Source organism: Tachypleus tridentatus, chromosome 8 (genome assembly GCF_004210375.1).
Source record: "Tachypleus tridentatus isolate NWPU-2018 chromosome 8, ASM421037v1, whole genome shotgun sequence".
Lineage (NCBI taxonomy): Eukaryota > Metazoa > Arthropoda > Merostomata > Xiphosura > Limulidae > Tachypleus > Tachypleus tridentatus.
This window is the reverse complement of record NC_134832.1, coordinates 70,149,376-70,176,648: the sequence shown is the minus strand read 5'-3', so window position 1 is coordinate 70,176,648 and position 27,273 is coordinate 70,149,376. Positions and strand designations below refer to the sequence as shown.

At 33.1% G+C, this 27,273-nt stretch overlaps 1 protein-coding gene across 1 annotated transcript; it reads right to left on the bottom strand.

The window, feature by feature from the left end:
* Nucleotides 1-1,372: 1,372 nt before the first annotated feature.
* On the bottom strand, nt 1,373-13,757 carry LOC143222613 (uncharacterized). Its single transcript, XM_076449310.1, has 5 exons — nt 13,585-13,757; nt 10,389-10,572; nt 3,791-3,939; nt 2,256-2,388; nt 1,373-2,116 (listed from the first exon to the last, which is right to left on the bottom strand). The coding sequence occupies exons 1-5, from the start codon at nt 13,625-13,627 to the stop codon at nt 1,885-1,887; spliced, it is 741 nt and encodes a 246-aa protein (XP_076305425.1). The 5' UTR covers nt 13,628-13,757; the 3' UTR covers nt 1,373-1,884.
* Between the last annotated feature and the right edge of the window lie 13,516 nt (nt 13,758-27,273).

Genomic DNA, 27,273 nt, shown 5'->3' with positions numbered 1-27,273 from the left:
GGTATCTTTATATGGGTAAAAAAAATGTCATCGCGGAACGATTTGGATTGTTTTGATAAGATAAAAAAAGAACGACATTTAACACTATTTTCGAGGTCTAGGTCGCTGGACTAGATGTGTGACCTGAGCTGAGACCATGAAAGCCTACATGAATAAGTCAACTTGTAAATGTAAAATAAAACTATGTAGCATTGAAACATGGTTGAAATGTTCTGGATGTGGTTACGAATGTGTTGCTTTAAGTGTAACTGTGTAATTCTTTTACAGCAACGCCACATCCGGCTATCTGCTGTGTCCATTGAGGGAAAACGAACCCCTGGTTTGAGCATTGTAAATCCGGAGACTTACAGCTGTCCCAGCAGGTGACGTTGCTTTAAGTGTAACGCTGTAGTTAAATCGTGGGTTCATGTCGGATGAAGGAAAAAAGTATTAGAAGATATCGTAGTCGATGTGACATATCATCTGAATCTGAGATTTATCAATTGATTAATCCATTGATAACGAAACATAAACAAACAAGCACATTAACATATCTTCAATATCTTCTAAAACTAATGGCACAGTAAAGCCCAGAGATGCAGCATTGCACTTGAAGCAGATGCTAGACGCATAAAACCATTTCCTTAGCAATTCTAAAAATAAAAATGTCATTTCTACAATGAAGAAGGAGTATAATGCCCAGTATGGTACCACCATAATATAATATATTCACATTTTACCTTGTTATATTTTCATTAATATGTGTATTAATGCCCAGTATAGTACCACCATAATATAATATATTCACATTTTACCTTGTTATATTTTCATTAATATGTGTATATATATATTTTTTTATTGTAAAAGTTGTGTTGAACTTCATTCATCGAGATCTATTGAATTGACTAAATCACTGGCTTTCGAATGACTCTTTTCTCCTGTTGACCGTCCTTGGATCAGAACTAAGACATGCTGGTCTATCTTCTATAGCATGTCTTAATATAATATATGTGCGTATATATATTAATTTGTTATAACCAATTAGTTGGTTGTTTTTTTTTAATTTACTTAACTCTATCAGTATTAATATTCTCTAAATACTGTTTGATATGTTGTTTAGCCAGAGTATTCATGATGAAACTTTGTAGAATGGATGGCTACTGCTTGCTGTGGAAATAACTATAGATGACGAAGCTTCTGAAAGCAGTTGCCATCCATTCTATAAAGTTTCAGTCTCTAAATATATATACTGTTGTCTCGTCTATTTTCATCCTACGTTTTGATGGTTTAAATATGGTAGAAACATAGAGAAAAAATGTTTTTTAATAAAAAAGTGATTTAAATGACGTATTACTTTGATTAATTAAATACCACAAGATACATAAACAGACCAATTATAAGTTGATTTATTAACATTACATTAAGTAGAACTGTTGAACAAAATACCAATAGTTAATCACCGATGAACATATACAGGTGATTTACACTGGGCAGAAAAATTGAGATATGATTTGATTAGAATACAAAAGTATACGATGTAAATTGGTATGATGGCCTAGATTGACCTTGGGTATAACACTTTCTTGTTCAGCCTGCTGAGTCGAAATAACACTACAGTGAAAATCAAAGAATCTCCGAGATACACGCGAAACTTGTTCGCATTTGATTAATATCTCCCGTTTCTCAAATTCTATCAACAGCTACAAAATATGTGTGCTAGTTTGTTTAACTTAAAATACTGTACTACTTTTAAATTGAATATTTATAGAGTCAATTGTAACATGTAACAGTATTTACTTTATATATCAACTGCATTATTTGTATCCTACGACGCGTGAAATTGTGTTCTAAGTATGACTAACTAGAATCTAGTGCATAATAACATATGATGATTACAATAAAAAGTTAGTACAAAATAACTGGAGCACCATTAGATGGTCTAGCTTGATAGCCGGCAGATGAAAGTGCTTTAAGGAAGCTAGCTATTGGTTGACTGGAGGAGGGATACTTGGCAGTGGATCTTGAGCAAGGCGTCTCGCTTACAATTGTTTGAATCATTCTGCTAATAATGTTCCGGACGTTGCTGTTACAGTGACCAAACAAACTAGCTACGCAACCCATGGAGCGACGTGTGAGTCTGTAAGAAAAGAAACAAAAATGTTCAGGTTGTTTAAACATTGGTTGAGAAAGTTCTGTAGTTCTTATCTCTTAAATATCTATTTTTTTATACATACTGTAAGTTTAACATACATGATATAAATTTCCTTAAAACATACCCGCACATTCTGTCGTCAAACTCGAGGGCCAAGTTTCCTCCGTAAAAAATTCCGGCGGCTTGAAGGAGACAAGCGGAAGTTTTCCGAGGATCCACATCATCAGCACAGTCAAGTCCACCACTTTCAATAAAAGCTGAGGAAGAAAAAGTTATTCTAATTCGGAAAAACGTACATCTCATGGCTGCACTGTGTTAATAAATTTGTATATTAACATATCACAGCCGCACAGTGTTAACAAACACGTAGGTTTACAAGTAGATGATAAATATATTTTATGTACACGTATTTTGGTCAAACTGTTTAACTACATTCACTGCTGGTCTTTCATTTAATCCACTTAAACTTACGGATGAGCTGAACCAACTCAGTAGAAATCAAAAACTTCAGAATATTTTTTGTGTTTTTTTAAACTAGCATGTTTGAGAAGTCGGTTTTAGTTAGTTTTTCTTCCTTTACAACACATTTAAAAACATAGAAGTATTTTTTCTTACACGTTTTTCCAGGAACGTTATAATAAAGAGAAACAGTGAAAGTTGGTGTTTCCAATAACTAAAGAACGAGAGAATTTGACAGATTACACTGTGTAACAAAATTTTTACTTTTTCTTGTTCCTGGGCACAAAGTGTTATTTTCCAATTGCTTATGCCTGAAATAAATGGAAAAGACCTATATTCCTCTTCAAACTTTGCTTTTGTGACCTGGGAGCGTATAACGAAAACATGATAGGATACTATATTTGGGGGCTGATACGTGAAAGTGATTTACATTACAGTCGTAAATTTCGAAAAACTACTCACTTCTAAACATATTTGTTCATTTTTGTATAACTTTAGTATAAATACATGTAAATCTTGATTCATATGTTGTTTTATTCAGACCTTATGTAAATAAAAATGTGCAAATTTACCCGTTTTTACATAGAACATAGGTTAATTTCTAGATTTCGTTATCCAGGTCACAAAAGCAATGTTTGAAGGGAATAATGGCGATTTTTTGTACTTTTACAACATAAACAACTAAGAAATAACACATACTGTCCAGGAACAAAATTTGTGTTACATAGTGTTGTTACCCTATTTTTACATACTAAAGATATGAAGAGTAGAGAAACACTGTCGTCGAAAGCCACTGATGAATCAACAAGCTGAAACACTAAACTGTTATAGTTATTCATGAAGAAAACAAATTTTATATTTATCATATTTTCAGAAAAAAAAACGGTATTCAACTCCACAGAAAATATTAAGGAATGCTAAATAGAAAGAATGGAAACTCAGATTTCGTATATTGGATGTGGGGGAGAGGTACTTAAATACCATTTACAATCACCAAAGTTATAAAATCCGATGCAGCCAAAGAAGACAAACACCTTACCAAGTCGTAATCGTACAGTATGGAACAAAATTAATTTATGTCAAACATGTTAACTTTTCTAATTAATAATTTCAAATATGCAAAATTTTGTTTAATGTATTTAAAAGTCGAGTCCAAACTTAAGATTAGTGTCAAAACCTTTAGTAATACTAAGTAAGTACCTCTAAAGTTAGCTTGGTTGTTTCCACAAAGATATTGAAGACCTGCGTATTGTGCCTTAGAACTCGTGTAGAGGTAATCTCGCTCTGGTTTGGTTAGACAGGGCATTTGATGACCATAGCTGGAACATGAGAGAATCTCATCCAACTTGCTGCAAACGAAACAAGATTCAAAATATCACTTAATGTTTAAAAATTACAGTTAAATAACAGAAGAAAAAGAGATTTATGGAAAAAGTAAAAGCATTATTTGACTTGAAGACATTCAAAAACCCTTACATGGCTCAACGATAAAACTCAAAATGTGGTTTCAATACCAGGTATGGAAATAACATTGAGTAACTTTGTGCTTAACGACAAATAAACACTTCGAAACCTTTCGTCTTGAAAAGCAGCATAAGCAACAGTTTCGAGATATTCTATCTGATCGACGGTGACCTTTTACACCCCGTTCACTTCGAGATCTTTCACTGTTGTTTGCTTGTTTATAGCAAAACTACATTTGACTATCTGGTGTTGTCCAGCTCGGGGAATTGAGCCCCAACTTTTAGTGTTCTAAGTCCGTACACTTACCACAGCCCCAACGGGGGACACTTCACAGTGAAGAAACTTTCCTTATCTTCAGTTTTGAATTATGGCACACAGCTGGCTATTTGAAATCTTCAATTGTGAACAAAAGTGACTTTTCAAAACTATTCGAAGTTTTGTTTTTTGTCAAAATCTTTCACCTGCACATAACAGTACAACGAATATTTTACCGATTTATTAATTTATTTCTAAAAATGTATTTTTTTAAATCACTCATTTGGTCTACTAATGTAATTCTTACGTTGAATAAGGGAATTAAGATGGCCTGATTGACTACACTGGGGAACACTTTTTCAGTAACTTTGAGTTGCCTTGGATATTTTAACTGATTCTGAAGGAGTTTTAAACGCTGATTTCAAATCTGAAATTAGTTTTTCTCTACGAGCTCTAGTTTGTATGCAATTTGAGGTTAATGAAATTGTACAAATGTGAACTTACGTAAACCATGTATAAGCATTTTCACGTCCATATATTTAGATAGCTTCTAATATTTTGATCATTCTTCTTTTGTTTCAGATCAAACATGGCTTCCAAAAATAGATATCATTGCAGAAACAAGCCTGATGCCTTCTGCTACATATGTGGATGCTACACACTCAATCGTCAGAGACGTAACATATCCTCGTTCGTCAAGCGTGCCTACAAGGCATATTTTGAAGTTCATCTTGGTGATCAAGACAAGCAATGGGCTCCTCATGTTGTGTGCCACAATTGTGAGGAAATGCTTCGAGACTGGACCAAAAAAAAAACGATATGGTCTGCCTTTTGGTGTTCCAATGATTTGGCGCGAACCCACCAACCATGTAACTGACTGTTATTTCTGCATGGTAAACACAACGGGTGTTGGGAAGAAAAACCGACATAAGATTACGTATCCGAACATTCCCTCAGCTATTCGGCCTATTCCGCACTCTGAAGAAGTTCCTGTTCCAGTTTTCAAAGGCTTGCCTTCATTGGACGATAAAGACATTGGACATGATACAAGCGAACAAGACAGTTGTGACAGTGAATTGTCAGAAAAGTGTACACAATCGGAGAACTGTTCTTCAGACACTGAACCTTTCCCCGTCCCCAAGCCTCTTCCCCAGGCTGAACTGAATGATTTAGTGTGGGATTTAGGTCTTTCAAAGAAAGCAGCAGAGCTTTTGGCATCAAGATTACAAGGCAGAAATCTTGTTGATCACTCTGTTAAAGTATCATATTTCAGAAAGCGTGACCAGCTTTTTGTGACCTTCTTTTCAGAAGACAGACAGTTTGTTTACTGCCATGACATCCAAGGGCTTCTCAAAGAACTGGGTGTACCTTGCTATAGTCCTGCTGAATGGAGACTCTTTTTAAACAGTTCAAAACGCAGTCTAAAGTGTGTTCTTTTACATAATGGGAATGTTTATGGAGCAGTACCTGTCAGTCACTCAGTGCATTTGCGGGAAGACTATGATGATATGAGAATGGTCATGGACTTATTAAAATATCATGAGCACAATTGGGTCATTTGTGTAGACTTAAAGATGGTCAACTTTCTTCTTGGACAACAGAAAGGTTTCACCAAGTTTCCATGTTTCCTCTGTATGTGGGACAGCCGAGCACGAGACAGACATTGGGTCCAGAAGGACTGGCCTATTCGTGACACCCTTGAAGCAGGCATGCCAAATATCATACAAGACCCAATTGTAAGCAGAGATAAGATCATCTTTCCTCCTCTTCACATCAAATTAGGTTTGATGAAGCAATTTGTGTTCAAATTGGAACCCGAAGGTGAATGTTTCCAACACATCATCACAGCTTTACCAGGGTTATCATTTGAGAAGATCAAAGCAGGCGTGTTTGATGGCCCACAGATTCGAACCCTAATTCTGATGATCAGTTTGTTGCTAAGATGACCGCTTTAGAAAAGGCAGCATGGTTATCCTTTGTGGCAGTCGTTCAGAACTTCCTTGGAAACAATAAGGCGGAGAACTACAGTGAACTTGAGAACAGAATGCTCCTCGCTTTTCGTGATCTCGGGTGCAACATGAGCATTAAGCTTCATTTTTTGAACAGCCACCTTGATAAGTTCCCTGACAACCTGGGGGCTGTGAGTGACGAACAAGGAGAACGATTCCACCAAGACCTAAAGGTCATGGAAGAACACTACCAAGGGCGCTGGGACAAAAGTATGATGGCTGACTACTGCTGGAGCATTAAACGAGATTGTCCAGATGAAGTGTACAAACGCAAAAGTTACAAACGCAAATTCCTACCTGAATAAAATACACAAACAAATTGATAAGCTATTCCTATAATTTCCTATAATAACGAACAATTAAAAAATAAATAAAAATGTCAAATTGCATAAAATCTGTAGCTTGCAGACAAAAACTGACTTCAGATTTGAAATCAACACACTCAAATTGACTATAGAAAGGTCTTTTTTTAAATGCAACAAAATGAGTGTTCCCCAGTGAGCTATTAAAACATTTCCTCTTCTAATTTTGTACTTTAAAATAAATTACAGCGTTTCGTTCCCTATGATATTTAAAACCTGCCGCACGATCGAGTCCGATATCTTTATTTAAATAAAAAAAAGTGCCATTTCGGAAATATTTGTTTATTTTGATTAGACAAAAAAACGATGTTTAGCACTAATTTCGATGTCTAGATCACTGGACCAGACCTGTGACGTGAGTCTAGAGCCGACAAGGATAAGTTAAATTATAAATGTAAAGTAAAACTATGTAGAAATGAAACATGTTTGAAACGTTTCAGATGTGGTTAAGGATGTGTTGCTTTACTTGTAGCGAATAAGCTAACTGTGGGACCATGTCCGTTCAGGGAAGAACGTATTCAAAGTGACATACCAGCTGAATCTGAGATGCATCAATCGATTATTGCACTGACAGCAAAACGTAAACAAACGGGTACAATAGCATCGTTATTTTCAAAAAAAAATGTGGATTGGAATCATATATAATAAATCATTAGCTTCAATATTTTGTGAAGTAGAGCCTAAAGATGCAGTGTTCTAATTAACGCAGACGCAAGACCCATTATTAGATTATTGCTCTGGCAATTCTCAAACTAAAAATGACATTTCTACAATGAAGAGTAATAAGTAAGGATGTTATAATGCTCAGTATGGTACCACTATAGTGTAGTAAGGATGTTATAACGCTCAGTATGATACCACTATAGTGTAGTAAGGATGTTATAATGCTCAGTATGGTACCACTATAGTGTAGTAAGGATGTTATAATGCTCAGTATGATACCACTATAGTGTAGTAAGGATGTTATAATGCTCAGTATGGTACCACTATAGTGTAGTAAGGATGTTATAATGCTCAGTATGATACCACTATAGTGTAGTAAGGATGTTATAATGCTCAGTATGGTACCACCATAGTGTAGTAAGGATGTTATAATGCTCAGTATGGTACCACCATAGTGTAGTAAGGATGTTATAATGCTCAGTATGATACCACTATAGTGTAGTAAGGATGTTATAATGCTCAGTATGGTACCACTATAGTGTAGTAAGGATGTTATAATGCTCAGTATGGTACCACTATAGTGTAGTAAGGATGTTATAATGCTCAGTATGGTACCACCATAGTGTAGTAAGGATGTTATAATGCTCAGAATGGTACCACCATAGTGTAGTAAGGATGTTATAATGCTCAGTATGGTACCACCATAGTGTAGTAAGGATGTTATAATGCTCAGTATGGTACCACTATAGTGTAGTAAGGATGTTATAATGCTCAGTATGGTACCACTATAGTGTAGTAAGGATGTTATAATGCTCAGTATGGTACCACTATAGTGTAGTAAGGATGTTATAATGCTCAGTATGGTACCACTATAGTGTAGTAAGGATGTTATAATGCTCAGTATGGTACCACTATAGTGTAGTAAGGATGTTATAATTCTCAGTATGGTACCACTATAGTGTAGTAAGGATGTTATAATGCTCAGTATGGTACCACTAGAGTGTAGTAAGGATGTTATAATGCTCAGTATGGTACCACTATAGTGTAGTAAGGATGTTATAATGCTCAGTATGATACCACTATAGTGTAGTAAGGAAGTTATAATGCTCAGTATGGCACCACTATAGTGTAGTAAGGATGTTATAATGCTCAGTATGATACCACTATAGTGTAGTAAGGATGTTATAAAGCTCAGTATGGTACCACTATAGTGTAGTAAGGATGTTATAATGCTCAGTATGGTACCACTATAGTGTAGTAAAGATGTTATAATGCTTAGTATGGTACCACTATAGTGTAATCCGTATAGATTTTATTACATCATATTTTCATTGATATTTAGCTTTGTTCGTTTGTCTTAGAAGTTGTGGTCAGCTTCATTCATCGAGATCTAGCGAAATAACCATAAATGGGCGGTTTCCGAAATAGGCTATATCTGTTGAAAAATCGTTTTAAATTATTGCAAAACATTTTATGTTATTACATATAAAATATATATAAAGAACAATACTGAACTTTTTAAATAGTTCAAAATCCGTTTGAGCTGTGAAAAAGTTTATACATCAAACATATTTGAAACTGAAAAGGATATTAGAGAGAGTTATTTACTGTTCCTCTATTGTTATTAAGTATGAATAATTTATTTAGCTGAATCCTTGGATGTTCTGTTTTATTTATTTCTCCAAATTGTTTATTATACACCGATGACTTTGTTTTAATTTCTACAACAAAACCAAACCGCGACATGTATTTACTTGTTGTTCGAGTAAAGCACTTGTTAATTCTGAAAGAACAGAAATCATGTAATTTTAAAGAGCACTCTGGGATAAGAATATTATATTTAACGTGAAACAGTTTAGTAACAGCGCGTAAGTTTGTTCTGGAAATTCAAGTCAGTAGTACTATGAGCACGTAAAAGTAGTTAAAAACGTTACAAGGTCTTGAAATATCAAACATTTTTTTAAAATATTTGGTACTCAATTAATATTCATATACAATTATGGGAAGGTCACTGGATATTGAGAAGCTGCTTATAGATTTAATTTAATATTTGTAATCGGTTACAAAACATTCGTAATATGATTTGGAGATTGGTAAAATAAGAGTAAAAGATTTGAGAAAAAGTATTGTTTTCAGGGGCAAACAGATGTAATAATATTAAGTGGCCGCTATAAAAAACATTAGAATATTTGTACGAATATAATTTTAATACAAAAAGGAAAGAACTCGAAAGAAATTAAATTTTAGAAAAATTGCAAAAATGTTCAATATTTTGTATTTTTACAACAAGATTGCCAAGGAGAATATTGAGAACTACCGATATTAAACATATATATATGTGTATGTTTTTAGTTTTGTTTGTTGGTAAGCAAAGAGCTACAAAATTAGTTATCTATACTGCGCCAACCAAAAACATCGAAACTTGATAGTTAGGGTTAAGCCCTCAGACTTATCATTGAGCCGCCGGAGGTTGTTTTTTTTTTTCTGAAAAAATACGAACTACAAATTTCTTTGACAGTTAGGGCTCTTAATTTTAGACGAAGAGTTTTGATTAGAATTTGGAGATTGTTGAAAGAATACGGTGAAGTTTAGACAAAAAAACAACTACAGTGTGTAGTTTGGATGTTGAAGACACATTTAACTTTATGTTTGTGTTTTGGGCTCAAACAAATTGTGCACTTTAATTTTTAAAAAACAAAAGATTAATGTAAATAAATGCCTAAAGTGTTTTTTTATTGCAATAAAATCGACAAATCAGCGGCAAATCTGAGGAGAGCTTATTTAAGTTTAAAATTCCTTGTGCCTTAGCAAGTTCCAAACCACAATTAGCAGGGTAATGAGCCACGCTCATAACCACGCTTTATTTGTTTGTGTATGCTTAGTTAGCACTCAAAATCGTATAATTTAATCTAGTCATCGACTACAAATCAAAATAAAAAATTTGTTTGTTTGGAATATCACAATACATCTAAAAAGTACGACTCAAGACAATCGCTTTTCTAAAGGCCTGCACTGAAAATCCTTTAAAGTCACTTACATACCTACCTGCACATGAACTGAAGATCGCCACTTAGTGTTTTGTTCAGTAGATCATCGTTAAAATTGCTACTTCCAGTAACGCTATTTGTACACTGGGCAACCTGCTGATACATTACTGCCATCTCTTGGCGATTACATCGCTGAAAAGGGCTGAATAAATGTGGTTGAGATAGCTGACAAGCAGCAAAACCTAAACAGAGAAAGAGTGCGAAAGTATACAGAGTAAAAAAAGAATAAAATACTTAAATAATATTTTATTTTATTCACAATAAATGTAAGGATTGTTTAATATTATAAACCAAACGAGTACCAGGCGAATTATGACCTCTTGTTTGTTTGTTTAGAATTAAGCACAAAGCTACACAATGGGCTATCTGTGCTCTACCTTCCAAGGGTATCGAAACCCGATTTTTAGCAGCGTGAATCTGCAGGAATACCACTGTGCCAGTGGGGAGCTATGATTTCTTTTTAACTCAAAAACCTTGCTAAATGTAGCAATGAAATGAATGGTACACTCTGTGATTTTCTTTTATCACTTTAACAGGCATGGATACGTTTTGTTTTTAAGGGTTAGTTTGTTTTTTAAAGCATAATGCCCCCCAGTGGCTCAGCGGTATGTCTGCGGACTTACAACGCTAAAATTCAGGTTTTGATACCCGTGGTGGGCAGAGCACAGATAGCCCATTGTGTAGTTTTGTGCTTAATTCACAACAACAACAATTAAACATGATGGTAATAAAAATACGGCCTGCTACTGTACATAAAGAGTCTACATTGAAAAACAAAAGATTAACCTCTGTCCCCTATTATCAGAAATATACAATTATATTCACTCTGAAGTAACAGATCATTTTTATCACACAAATTACAAGAACTTTTCAGTTTATATTACGATCTTTAAACTCTCTCTGCACTGTTATGAAACTGAAATCGTCAGTAGTTGGATTAAACAGATATATTATATTTAGACATCTTTCGGTATACCCAGATGTTCTAACTTTAGTTTCTTTGCTAATTATACAAAAAATGGGACGATATACATGATAAACTGTGCTGTGAATATTTAATGATGAAGTGAAATATATGCAGGAGAAATTACAAATATTTTTCTAACATAACAGCTAACGAAATTTAACGCAGTTTAATATTGCCACAAATCCGATGTTATTTCCCACTTTTTGGCCCTTATTTAACGTAAATATGTCATTCAACTTCCAAGTTTTAGTACAACCTGTGTACCAGAGCGATGACTTTTCTTTTCTCTTGTTTTTCCTGGTACATGCCATAGGACGTTTTGTAGGTCACTGGTTTGTTTGTTTTTTAATCATTTGTAGACCATTGACTCATCACAAGAGGGTCAGCTTGTGTGAGCTAATTTTAGTAACAGCATAAACTACAAAGGAGAGAAATTTTAATATTTTTTTCTTTATGAAGCGAAGTGTGTTATTGCACATATATTAGTAAAATAGCCGGTGGTTATCTAAATAGTTATTTTTTTCGGATTCGTTTAAAAATAGATTGGCAAAGAACAAAGTAAGAATTAGCTTCTTAAATGACTCTGATACTGAAACATAACTAATAAGCATTATACCTTGGTAAAGATCTAGTAAACGTAGTGCAACTTAAACTATAGCTATAAGAACCCACATAACCCAGAAACAAAAATTAAATTTTCCGTTTTGTTTATTTGGGTTAGCAAGACATTGATTTTGTAAATAAAGCTAATTTTATTATCAAAATTACTAGATTACGAAAACCTTACTAATAGTAGTTTTCACGTGCAGCCTTTTTCACCAAAATCTTATTACTAAGTAATATACAGTAATCATTTATAATTTAACAAAAGTCAGTTATTCAACAAAAGAAAAGTTTACACAGTTATCGAACAGTAGTTATTTTCACCACGAAACAACATTCCAGTTCTTCAGTGGGTCAGGGTAGTTTAGTGGACTTATAACGTTAAAATTCGCGGTTTGATTTCCAGCAGTAAAGAAAAACACAAATAGCCCATTGTATGGGATTCCAACAAAAGATTGACAGTGAAGAAGAAATGTCTGCGCTAACTGAACGGAAGTTATGTAAATTCGTGATTAATGAAAGGTTATATTATGACATGAAAATAGTATGTATTAAGAAGTTAGGAATAATGCACGTATATTATGTCGATTAACGAGTGTGTGTGTTTGTGTTTTCTTATAGCAAAGCCACATCGAGCTATCTGCTGAGCCCACCGACGGGAATCGAATCCCTGATTTTGCGTTTTAAATCCGTAGACATACCGCTCTACTAGCGGGGGGCATCGATTAACGAAATAGTGATGTTAGAAACTCCGACTATTTCAAATTACCATCGTGCAAGTAAAAATTCAAGTGATAAACTGAAAAAAAAAATCTGTTAAAGTGAAATCACTTCACAAAGAAGTGATGGGAAGTTAATTGGAATTTCTTATCATAAAATATTGTTATACGTTATTATGATTACAACGTTTCATGGCTCAAAAGAAAGTGGGATATAATTTTGCAAGATATTCTCCATTGTCCTACATTATAGAACAATGTGTGGTTCATTAGGCTAACCAGAAACATATATTAATGTAAAAGAGAAGCAAAATGATCCAATGTTTTTCTTTCTTTATTGCTAAGCGCAAATATGCACAATTACTAGAATCGACACCATGAATTATATCCTCATAAGCTACGAAGCTTACTGCCGAATCATCGGAGGACAAATCCAGAGATAACAGATAGAAATATAGGATAAATGTATGGAATACTATCTTAAAGTAACATATCTCTTATTTCTGCAGTTTTCAAATAAAACATAGATGAGAAGTAAGCAGAAACAAAACTATATCTGTAGATTTAACATTCCATAGGTTTATGTTATGGTATCAAATATAAACAAATAAGATTTTGAGAGGGAGGCAAGTCAATAATCCATAGTCAAGTTTAATTTAAAACAATACAATTTTAAAGGCGGACTTAAGGCTTTTGTCATTTCGTTTGAATTGGCCTAACAGTTAAAACGTCTTTATCGTCTAGATATTTGTATCCTTATTCCCCAGTGTTTACACAAATATATGTATAAAGATATAAACTTACTGTTTCTAAATATCCGTTTGTTTTAAATTAAACTCAACAAAAACAAACTAATTTATATCGTAAACATGAAATACTATTAGGCTGTTATTGTCAAGGCTTACCTGCTAGAAGGCACCCTGTCATTACAACAGCAAGAAAATGCATTGTTAAAATACTGTTGGTCCCAGTGTTACCCTGAATGTTACCTCACGAGCTCCGCGTGCAAAATGTGCTTAACTACGAATTTAACTCCGTTATATTTCTTTGTGGATAACCTTAAATTGATAATCTTCCCTTTCATAGGCAAAATTTACGTGACGCAATAGCTACGTTGCATCGAATGAAATTCAAGAAGCATGAGAGGTGGAACAGCATTGCCTCACCATTAAGCAAAATAATCAGCGAAGCGTACAGCGACCTCAGGTGACCAAACGTCACTACGCTAAGTATCACTTCCAGTTCCTTGGCTGTTGGAGCAATAGGAGACTGTAAAAACGAAAAAAACGAACCACATGAAATGCGTGTGACATTCATAATAACAAATTATTTCATGTTTACGTATCATTTATAAATAATGGGTTAGAATTATCTCTCTTTAAAACCTTCTACAAATACTTTAAATTTCCAGCTCTGGAGTTTTTGCAGCAGTTTCTCAAGTAACTTTTATTATATATACAGACATTTAACTGCACCTACCACTTCAGTTCTTTTTTGCATTTTTGTAAGTTTGAAAATGCCACCGTCCAACTCTTTAGTGAACTAAAATAAAACTTGTCATCAATAAGTTTGTAAACCGAGTGAACAGACGAGAGTAGACATTTCAACAATAATACCCTATACATCCCATAATCTGAAGATTTTTTTAAAAGCGAAGCTCTTATTCATTAAGCATATTTGCCTGAGTTTTACGTGGTCGAATCTCACTACCGAACAAACGCAGTTTTACAGCCGTGGAAGGGTTTAAATGAGACGGTCAATTCCACTGTTCGTTGTTAAAGTGTAGTCCAAGAGTTGGGCCCCCCAGTGGCATAGCAGTATTTATCTGCTGTCTTTCAACGCTAGAATCAGAGTTTTGATGCCAGTGTTGGGCAGAGCACAAACAGCCCACTGTGTAGCTTTGTGCTTAATTACAAACAAACAAAACAAGTGATGGCGATGGATAGTGCCTAACGCTTCAAAATTAGAAATATTTAGCCCGTATAACCCACGAATAGATTTGCGTAAAATTTAAAACAAACAACCGCTAATATATATGTTTAAAACTTATATAAATTGTAAAATCCACAGTTTGGTTTCTTAAAACAGCTTGTTTCGCTAAACACTGCTTCCAGCGGCTTTCTCTGCATATTTTACAGTTTTAAAAATATATCACATTCAGTAGTCAAATACGTTATATTCATAGGTTGATATTATAATGTTTATTGATTTTATTTTTAAAATACACTAACAGCTGTTGTAGGGCTTAAACTAGCAATAAAATTCATGACAACCATACCATCTAAAGTTCTAGTGATAATACTTTTGTAAATGAAGAGTTAGATAAGTTGTTTAATAGTAACATTTTGATAAGTGAGTTGGTTAGTAATAATATATATATAAAGGAAAAATAAGACTCAATGACCTAAGATACCGTATAAGTATATTAGTGGAAATTATTTGTAGGTCATACAATGGAAATTCTTGGATATATTACTGTAATTTATACATAAATAAGTTGTAAAATTGCAATTCTTGGGGTATATTAGTAGTAGTTATACGCTGATAAGTTATAAAATGGTAATTCTTGGATATATTAGTAGTTATACGTAGATAAGTTATACAATGGTAAATCTTGAATACATTAGTAGAATATAAATAACGCATAAAATGGTAATTCGTAGATACGGAAGTTATACCTAGATAAGTTTATAAAATGGTAATTTTTGGTGTATTAGTGGAAGTTTCTGTTATGAAAGATGCGAGTGATGATATTTGTATAACTTAATACAAAATTTCAGTGAAGTAAGTAACATTAAATATGTTAACATATTACAATATTTCATCTATTTTCAGGAAGGAATGTTTGTGGTAAGTACATCTATACTATCATTAGTATTTACCAGCAAGTAAACCTCCAGAAACTTTTCTTATAAATATATATACAGTAACATCTGTTTTTCCCAGCAGTTAAGCCTTTTAGAGACTCTTGTTACAAATATATCCGAAATAACATCTGCTTTTATCATCAGTTAAACCTTTTAGAGACTCATGTTATAAATATGTCTAAGTAATATCTGTTTCTATCAGCAGCTAAGACTATTGGAATCTTTGCTGTAAAGTTTTTCGTAGTAATATGACTTTTTATCAACTGTTAAGCCTTCTGAAGACTTGCAACAAGTATAACTGCAGAGTAACATCTGTTTTACTAGTCTCCTGTGTTTTAATCCCTTTCAAGTATTATTCTTAAATAGGCTTAACTAACCTTTGATATATGAGTCACTTGACACTCAAGTTAATATCTCAATAAAAAAACACTTAGATTTTAGAATTCTTTAGTTTAGAGTTAACTAAAATACAGTTTTCCTTTCCGAAGCATTTTGTTACAAATATCTGTGTTTAAAGGCAAAATAATTGCCCTAATCATTGTAGCAAACGTGTGAAACTTATGGACCTGTAAGTTACATAGTTCCCACCTAACATATATAAAACGCACGTAACTTGTATCAACATCTTTAATATATGTAAACTGTTTCACATGTGAGTAGCTTGTTTGCATAAATCTTTAGTATTGGTCTTGAAAACCCTTGGTTTATTCACACATAACCTTCCTCGCCCTACTGTCCTACTATGTTTGATTTGCTATAATACCATTGTTTTACCCTTGTTAAACACTATAAATCTAAATGACCCGTGAAATCTAGAATTCTAAAACGTCAAATTACCCATATATAGTCTAAAAAACTAGGTTTCTCGTGGTCACAAAGCTGTAGCTTTAAATAATAAGTATGAATAATTTATGCTGTGTTCATTAAAATTCATTCAGTTTATTGTTGTGTTCATTGAAATTCATTCAGTTTATTGTTGTGTTCATTGAAATCCATTTGGTTTATTGTCTTAAACGTAAACGCTCTTAACTTGATGAGTCTATGTTTCTATAACTCGGCTAAATGAGCTTTAAATATTTCATGCATGAATTAAAATAGTGTTAGGATTCTGTCATGCAATACATTAGAAATTCCGAACATCTCTCACATATAACCTTAAGCTATGAGTAAATATTTCGTTCTTTAACACGATATCACTGTTCTGGGACGCAAAACCTAGTTGAAGCCTTGTTATCGTACAATCTAATTCTGTCAGAGTAGATTGTTATAATCAATCACAATTATTTAATTGTTAAGCACTTCACATTTTTAGTTGTGGGAAGTCACTGATATGTACAGGCTAAATCATCAAGATTTCCCTTGAGATTATTAGTCAAAATCTTGTATAACGAAAGACTTATCTTTAAAGATTGTAATGTCAAATCTTTTTTTGAATTGATTACTAGTTTGCTTTCAAATTTTCAAATAACTTCTGTTTATAACGTCATTTAATGGCACGACTAAATTTCTTTTTTTATTGTTAGAGTGAAACATACTATTAGATTTACTTTTTGATGTACTCCCGACAAAACAAATAGTTACAACCATTGTTATTAACTGGATCGAGAAATACGATTTAATAGCTGGGTGAATTTCTTTCATCCCGATAATCGAAAGAGCTAGTTTGAAATGTAGTTACTTATAAAACAAAAAATAAAAACTTGAAAGGTTGTTGCAGAGTTTAATTGAACACTGTAGTTTCTTATTGTAAAAGTTACAAACTGATGAGAATCAACAAAAATAGGCATTATAATTATGTAAACCATTCCTATAAATCAGTTTTCGTATATAGATATATACCATTGTTTTCAATGCTAAAGGAAAAATAACATTTTGTAATCGAATACAATTTTGTCCCAATCTTTTCGAACCAAGAAATAACACCATATCCTCTGACAAGTTATGTTCTCACAATACAAAAGTACAATATTGTATAGCTACAAGATATCGTTGTGTATCGTAGTAACATATTTTTTCTTAAAGCATTAAGAAAGAAAAATTGTTTTGCTTACCCTCATTTTCACAGAAGGTAACAAACTATCCATCATATAATTCCTTCATACTAAGCCTACTTGTGATGAAAGAATACTGAAATCGACGGAAGTTAATTATGCAATAATGTATATAATTTTCAAAATATCATCAAAACAAATAACAGACATTTATACCCACATCAATATTGCTGTTTTATATTTCGAATTTTTATGATTAATAGGAAATAACTATGATTATGCCAATGAAACGTTCCCTAGTGGCACAGCGGTATGTCCTCAGACTCACGCTCCTGGATTCGATACCTGTGGTGGGCAGAGCACAGATAGCCCATTGTGTAGCTTTGTACTTAATTCCAAACAAACAAACAAGTCAAATGAAATCAAGAACATTATAACAGACTAAGGGTTGTAATTTATATTTTCAATGTTGAGCCATAACGTGTTTACATAAAACAAACAGAACATCAATAAATGGTCATTAGACTGAAAAATCAATTAAAGTTAGTTTCATATCCAAATTAATGATCATTCAAAACTTAACTTAATTAGTTCTAATATCACAAACAGTTTAATCAATACAATTGAATCTTGAATACATTAGTTATAATCTCGTTCGTAAGGTAACCATATGAGTAACAAATTGATAAAGCTACAACTTCAAGCTATACTTAAAATACGATCATAAAAAGATTAATATTAAGTTCATTGTTTCTAGTCTCACCTAAAAAAATGCTCATAAAGGTATTTTAACTTCAAATTAGGCCTAATGGTCAGCGTGCTATAATATAAATCCTAAGGTAAATAGTTTGCTTTCCGTTTCTGATGTTTGATACATTATAAGAGTGACAGTCAGACCTCACCATTCGCTTAAAGTAGCCAAAGAGTTGATGGACGGTGCTTTTGACTAGTTGCTTTTTTTCTAATCTATCAATTAAAATGAAAGAACAGCTCGTGCAGATAGCTCTTGTGTCACTTTGCGAGAATATCCTAAAGAAACCAATCTTAAATTCTTTATAGCTTTATTCCTAAAGTGATCACAATAATAGACGAAGTATTCTAAATCGATAAAGGAATAATGTTGCCTTTGACGATTTAAAAGAATAACATTTCACCTGTTGAAGAAATTACTCAGGGCTGCGAATTTCAACTTCATAAAAGTTGTCTGTGTTTCAGAAACGGATTTTCCATGATTCAGCTACGCAGATTTCGAAAATAATGTCCTTGTTTTCCTTTCACGTAAGAAATTTTCACAAATCAAGAAGATAAAAACTCTTACTTAGACCACATATTACCTTGTTTACCACACTGAACATTTTTTATTATTGTGTTTGTTATTTATGGGTTCTAGAACAATCGATAATACTCTCGCGTCGCGATTGGGCTAGAGAAATCTATAGTCAGTGATTGTCAACATTTGAAACGTAACAGAATGTATCCATTCAAATGAAAATTATTAAGTTATAAAGTTTTGTGAAATATCTGTATGAGTGAAGAATATGGATATCATTTTCGGATTCAGCATAAAAATAATTACTGTAGGAAGTGTACAAGTTTCAAGACAATTAAACCGCTCAAAAGCCGTGTTACTGATCACAAATTTGTTGGTCATTACAACGGTACTTATATAAGAGACAATATCAATATCGTGCGAATACTTATAACAATAGTTAGTTAACTGACATGTTCACACAGTGCAAGTATTAATAACGCTAATTATTACATGTATCAACGTAAATTAGTAATAATCAGGTAAAGGGTAACAACGCTAATGTAAACATGTGTATATTTTATGATATTAATAATTATTATTCTTTCTCTTCTTTACCATTTTGATCATTTTTTAGTGCTACGAATTATTTCATTAGATAATTTGAACAACTATGAATTTCCTTATTTAATACGCTGTTTACTAATATTGATCTTTGAATGACACTATATTACCTTCAAACGACAAAATAAACATATTTTAATAACTAACTCAATCCCAATTATTGATTTTTAAAGATAGATTTTTGTGTACACATAACACCTTTCATGATTTATCGAAAATACATGTTTTTGTTTTTTAGGCACCAAAACAAACGTTTAGAAAAATGAAACTAGCTGAGAACAAAATAATTGCAAATTTCTAGTTCCCTCTATATATTGTTATCGGAAGCAGTTATAAAATTTTAATTTAATTTCTATACTTCTGCTTTTTTATTTTTACGACTAAAGTTTTCCTTCTTGTTTTCTCGGTTCTGATATTCACGAATTAAAAATTCCCTTTGGCCTTTTTTTTTTCTCTTTCATATTCATAGTTTGTGTTTTCCTTCTCGTATTTTCCTCTCTCGTGTTCATGGTTTGTGTTTTCCATTTTTCGTCCATATTCATATTCATGACTTAAGTTTTCATTTTCTCCTTTTTCAAATTTACGATTTTAGTTGTTTTGTTTTTTGTCTTCTGCGTTCTCTTATTCATGACTTGAATTCACCTTTTCGTCTTCGAAACTTCATAACTTGACTGTTTCTTTTCTTTTTATTTTGAGTTTTGTTTAATTCGTTTTATTTTCAGTTGCTATTTTGATTCGCACTTTAATGGCAGCGAAAGATAAGTTCCTTTTCGAATTTTGCTCTGAATTCGTGAATCTTTATTGAACAGGCATATGACTGTACAATATTTTCTTGAGTTTCGTTCGAAATTATAGACATTGGTTCTTAAATATGTATCTCTCTGAGCAGCCTCTCAAGACTCAGAGGTATAAAGCATAAATTATTTATTCATTTTATATGAACTAGGATACATCGCATAAGAAAGGAGTTGAACTAAAATACTAGCTACTTTTACAACAGTTAGACGAATGTAAGGTCTCAGTAACCTGTATTCTGTAAAATGGCTTTACACTTTGTATTCACGTATTATATTTTTCAGTTCTGTCGTATACTGTTCTAAGTTCGAAAGAAGCTAAACTAATATCATAAAATGAGACCAGAAAAGGTATATTTAAATCATCTACAATGACATCTTTGTCTATAAAATAACACTAATATTATAAGCAGACTATAGTGAGCAACTACCAAAAAATATTTTTAAAGAATCAATGGCACTTAAAATTGATAATGAAAGTTTTAAATCTTAAGTACTATCTTAACTTACACCAAAAGGAGTATTTATGATTCTCAATTAGTAAGTCTAATTTATTTGTAATGTTTAGGAGGGAGATTGGCCATTCAAATGTATGTTCTTGTATATGTTAATTTGTTGGATAACAGTAATATATGACAATTTTTATTAAGTTTTTTGTTATTATTTATTGAACTTATATCTTTTTCGGATATGTAAGCCAATCACAGTAAGGGTATATCTGTCAAATTTAAATCAATTGAATTAAAAGTTCTGCCAACAAACCAAGTAAATGACCTACCAAACACGGTCAAGCCAACAATAGTAAAAGTGAAGTGAACAAATAAGTACATTCCAGTTAGGATGGAGCAGTACAATAATATAATAAAAGGTTAAAACAAAGAACGTAGAAATCTTATTTGAGCGACCTTACACAACAAATATAGTTATTTAAATGACAGGAACTATTATTCACTTCAGTAAACAAAACACCACAGTATCAAAGCCCCTCGAGAAACATATATAAAGTGTGCCAAAACAGATCAAAACCTCATTTGATTTGTTCCACCCATTACCATGGAGATTAATTAGCAACAATAATACATGCTGAAACAGAATAAAACCTCAACTGATCCATTTCGTCCATTCCTTGGAAATCCATTAGTTACGAGAAATATATCGGTTATTACACATAAAATCTTCGAAACGTAAGAAAATGATTTTCTTTTTGTTATGACTTCATCCACTCTTGCGTACCAAAATGGTGAAATCTGTCTTCTTCTTTTCCTTTTCTTAATAAATAAAAAATAAATATTTTAAATCTACCAATAACATGAATATTCGGATCAATATCCCCAGGTGTTCAAAAATTTATTTTATATGCTTTTCCAGTTATTTTTTATATTTTTACACCTCCTATCGAGATAAAGATTTAAATCAAATATAAACAACTGATAGAGAGAGGGAGGATTTTTAAAATAAATTTTTATCGATTTTGTTGCTCCTATATAAGTAAAGTTTAAAGCTATGTAGGAGTACGTAAAATAGGCCAATGCTCTCTCAAATTTAGAACAAAAATGATAAATTACAAGTGTTAATCCAGGAAATATTGAACTTTACATCAAGTATAGTATAAGCAAGAAAAAATACACGTTTTATAAATTAAGTTTTACAACACTTTAGTCTTTTCTTTACTGGCAAACAAACTTAACTAGAACTGAAAATGTCGTCAACAATACTGATACGTGTTTATCAGGAGGCAACAGAACCCCTCAGTAGGTCATCAAGCGCTACTAATTCACGAACAAAAACTTAAGTCGCTTTTTACCGAATACTTTGTGTGTTAGTGGCCGTAAGGTTCCTAACCTGTTTGGAGTATTACAACACGTACGACCCAGTAAGGAGAACACGACCCATTTTTTACCTTCACTGGGTCAACGCCCGATTCTAGGTGGCGAGCGAAAACGAAGAGCTCCATACTACCATCAGACGATTTGAGATCAGTCTAGGACATAACATCTTACTGTGACATTTTTAAAAGAAAAATATAACATTCTCAATATGAACTTCTCACGCATTCTTGGTCCAATATTAATTGCTCAACAGTGAAGAACTGGTATTGGGGTTAGAAATAAAAGGACTAATGATTTATTCATTTTACGTTCTGTTCTAAGATGGTAGTGAAGAATTCACCTACATGAATACAGGACATTAACGCATTTTATAAAACTCTCAACAATTCGTAATTTGATCACAATTGGTTGTAGCTCGTTTTGTACGACGCTTTTTAACCATAATTCAACTTTGTGTTTTGTTGTTTTTTTTGTTATGTAACACGTTACAACTTTACATACTTTAAGCACAGCAGTTCCAAACCTTCAGACGATTCGTGGAAAGGTTACAAGTTTTGGGGAAAAAAACACTGTAGGGTAGTGTGTGGGTCCCTCTATGGTCCGCCTAGGTAATGCAAACAAATCAGGTTGTGCGTAAACAAGAATGTTTGATAACCACTAATGTAGCATGTTGAACATTCAATTAATTAAAACACACTTTCGTTTAGTGTTATTGTCGTTATCAATACGATTCAAATCGCACTATGGTTTGATGTTGCTCCAAATGCAACAGCTGTACCGAATTTCATTTTTAATCTGATTAAAATTACATTGTTTCTTGATGTTTGCCCCCCAGTGGCTCAGCGGTATGTTTGAGGACTTACAATGCTAAAAACCGGATTTCAATACCCGTGGTGGGCAGAGCACAGATAGCCCATTGTGTAGCTTTGTGCTTAATTCAAAACAATAACAATACTTAATGTTTATTCCACTTTAAGTGTCTATTCCTCAAAAAGGCTATGTTATGATCTATTCCTTGTCTTGAATGCCACTGTCCTTTACACTCTACTGCGTTCTGAGGACTTATTGAACGATGGGGTAAGAAGAAACTGCATGCTAGTTTCTCTAATGTTTAATTAAGTGTGCCTTCATGGACTCTGCTGTAAGTCTACAGGCTTACAATGTTGAAATTCGACATTTTATACCCATGGCAGGCAGACCACATACAACCCGTTGGATATCTTTGCACTTAGCAAAAACCAAAATTTAATGACTTACGATAAAATAAACCAGCTATACTGTTAGAGAACTGTATTAGGTACATAGCACTAAAGTTTGTTTGTTTGTTTGTTTTTAATTTCGCGCAAAGTTAGCCTATTCAAAGCAATCAGTGTGTAAGTCGGCAATAATCGTTTCATAAAATACATTTCTTATTGCTTTACCTTTCAAGCTCACTAATCAAGGCAGCGTGAGAACATTTGTAATCTGATCAGCGACTTAAAGATTGCAGCTCTGCCGTCAAATACAGCGGCATGAAGCTCCCTAACTATAGTTAATGTTGTGACCTGTAGTTCCTAATTATCTTTTTCCTTTGAATCTCTATAAATTCTTTCCATCTTAACACTTTAACTCTATCTGGCCAGCTGGAATAACTTTTGGAATGGCTTTTTTCGTAAGCCATTAACAGAAGTACGCTGGGTAACTTACGGACCGGTAAAAGATGAGAGAATGTTTCACGATACTTCTAAATGTTTAATAAATATTGTGCATAATAATACTTCTCTTTCTGTTATTATCATTTATACAATAGTTTTAGCAAAACAGGTTGAATATTGATTACAGAGTAAATTTTTTGTACAAGTAATGCTTTGTCGATAACGGTTTTGATTATCGTATACTGTTTGTTCTCTGATAGTCATTTTTACAAAACAGAGAATGAAAAGCATGACGAACAACTTTCGCCTCACTGGGCATTGTCGAAATATATCAGAATCCAGTGGTTCATTAGCAAAAACTGTGTAAAAAAGAGAAATAAAAATACCGTATTTTCTATCTAGAAATATCAATATTATATACTCTAGCCACAAAATGTTAACACTGTATTATGTAGCCCCAATATGTTAATACTGTATTATGTAACCCCAATATGTTAATACCGTATTCTGTATCTACAAATATCAGTATTATATACTTTAGCCACAAAATGTTAATACTGTATTTTGTAATCCCAATATTGTTAATACCGTATTCTGTATCTAGAAATATCAATATTATATTTTCTAGCTACAAAATTCTGTATTCTGTAACCACAAAATGATACTGTAATCTGTATCCACAAAATGTTAATACTGTATTCTGCAACCATAAATGTTGATATTGTATTTTGTAACGAAAAAGTGTTATATTTTGTTACTAATTTACGAATTTGAAAAAATTACTTTCAAAATAAAATGTAGGTCGTGAAAAAGGTCATCCTTAAACGCTTAGTATATGATAAGGTTAGTATTCCAAGAATGAATATAAGTTTATAAATAAACGAACTCAGCCTAAAGACATCACGTTACATTGCATATTGAACAACTGGGTCAGTCGAACTAAGAATAGAAAACTGGGTCTGATGCTTGAAAAACAGAAAAAGAAAGAAAGAAATATCCAGGGTATACTTTCTCACCCAAAAGGTCACTGTCACTTTGAACCAGCTAAAACATAATGGTCAGTAAACATTCTGAGCCACCACTCTGTTCTAGTTGCTAAACACACTAATTTATCACAGAATTTCCACTGATTTTGCATGATTGAAAATTTCTTATTTAAGCAGCTTATGAAATATTAAACTTAGAACACTTTCATAAGAAAATTAGATGAGTATATATGGCATATAATTTGATGGATTTCTAGTTAAGTAAGGTATTTAGTACCACATACTGTTCTAAGGTACAGGAAAGAAAACGTTAACAAAACACACAAACACCACGATGGAAAATTTCTGACAGCCAGTTCCGTTGGACCAACAAAACTATCAGTAGCTTTGAAAGAATTCAAATCAGAGCGTCACCTCAGAGAGGATCGGCTTTCCACCAGGTAAACAGACTTATTCCGTAACCAGGTCAGATTTGCAGCAAATTCAGCGTGAGCGTTTGTCAAAGATTTCTTGAGTTGTAAGGCAAGAAAACAGCAACAAAAAAAATACAATGAATTGACCCTATCTTCTCGTACTAAAATAAATAGAGATAATGGCAAATGTAAGGTTCTTGAAAAAGTATCTGTAACTCGTTTTGTAAACTCTGGAATCGAGTATACAAATTACAAATACCTCTATGATAGGGCAACTCATGCAAAAATCAAACAAACTTGTTTCTCATCCATATGGTGTGCGTGCAAAAAAGCCACGAGGTAGTTTTAGGTCGGTTAGACATTTAAAGTAGCAACAGAAATAGTCAATAAGAATATCCATGAAAATTATTAAGTAAATAAAACTGACAAAATGTCCATAATACCAAGACAATAATGATGGCCTGAAGTAGTCGAATCATAATACAAGAAATCGATAACATAAGTGATTGCAAAAGATATAGCCATTTTATTCGTTTATAAGTTTGGTAGGTATTATCGCTTTGAAATACAGCTCGTTTGATCCTTTACCGCAAAACCGCGTTTCGCATTTTGGAAAAGTATCCAAATACTTGGTGGTAGATGGCGTTAACTCTTTAATTTTTCGTGAGTCTATCAATTCAAAATCAGAAATAACTATGTACAGATATCCCTTTATGTAGTTTTGCACTCAGATTCTGAAGGGAACAAATGATGGAGGCGTATTGTGTGACAACTCTGATAGTAAAATGAAAAAAAAAAAACGTATTTTTATATCGTATTGCAGGACTTTCTACTTCCAAAATTCACATTTGTTGCCTGGAAGAAACGTTTTTCTTTATTCGTACACGTGTTAGGGTATTTCCACCTTAACGATAACTCATTGGATTGTCCCCAGCATACATCATTGATTCATAATTTATGCCTACTTTTATGAAAACAGGCCAAATCATTTGCAAGCTTTAAATAGTAGTAATTAAATCAAATTCTTACACCCTCTAGTCGCTCGCTCTGGTCCGAGTTCATTGCACTAATGCAATACTGAATCTCTTAGAAACAGGACATCTACCCTGTTTCAGGTTTTTCTTGTATCGAACATATAGAGAACTGAAATAAAACTGTCTATGTAACACTCGGAGGAAATAAAGGAATATTTTTTTTCGTTTTTTTTTCGTTATTTACTGAGTATAAAGTAGAATTTATTTTATTTATTTCTTTAAGATTTTTATATTGTTTTAGGAACCTGCCAGTTTGTTTTGTTTTCTTCTCGTGTTACTTTTTTTTTTTTCTTGTTCACGTCACTTACTTTTCTTTTGTATTCGTGTAAATGTTACCTTCGAGCAACAATCCTTGTTATGTCTATTTAGCGAGCGGGCAAGTGATATTTTTTGTATAAATAATTGTTATATTGGTAATTTTCAACGGATCTTTGACGATAATGGACGATAACAGCCTGTAATGAAACTGAAAATCGGACAAACATACCGCGATTTCTTTCATTAGACATCCCCCGTGTAACACCAGCGACACATGTTGTAACATATAGAGTACAAGGTCCGTGTGTAAATTAAATTGAACAGCCTTGTTCGGTAGTTTCCGTGTACCAATGACATCACCTTCGGGTCACAGGGTTTGAGGACCAGCGATTTTTTTGTGAACAGACCTACTCTCTCCGATATCTGGCTGTCTCCATATAATTTACGTAGCCCAATACGTCTTTGCGTTCAATAAGCAGAACAGCCGTTCTTGTTGTCTGTCGTCAATGTGTGGTTTTACCAAAAAATATGGCTTTATTGAAATATTTCAAAAAGCGAAGGAAATCTGATGATGAGAGTTTAGAATTGAATACAGAAAGTGAAAGAAACTCTGTAGTAAAGATGACAGGACTAAAAAGGATAAAAAAGTTGGGTTAAAAGCAGGCACCACGAGAGTGTCAGTGGTCATAGTGGGGGCATTCCTGCTGCCTCGGCACCAAGGTCAAGCAGTAAGAGGGGTAACCCAATGTCTTCGGCGGAACGCAATAAAAAGCATGACTTGGAGAAGCGATCTTGGTGTTACCTGCCGAAATGGGAAAAAAATGTATTGCAAGGCATGCAAAAGCCACAAAAACGTGTGCTCTGGAGATATTGTCTTTGTAAAAGGTACCAGTAAATTTCGTCTACAATTGATCA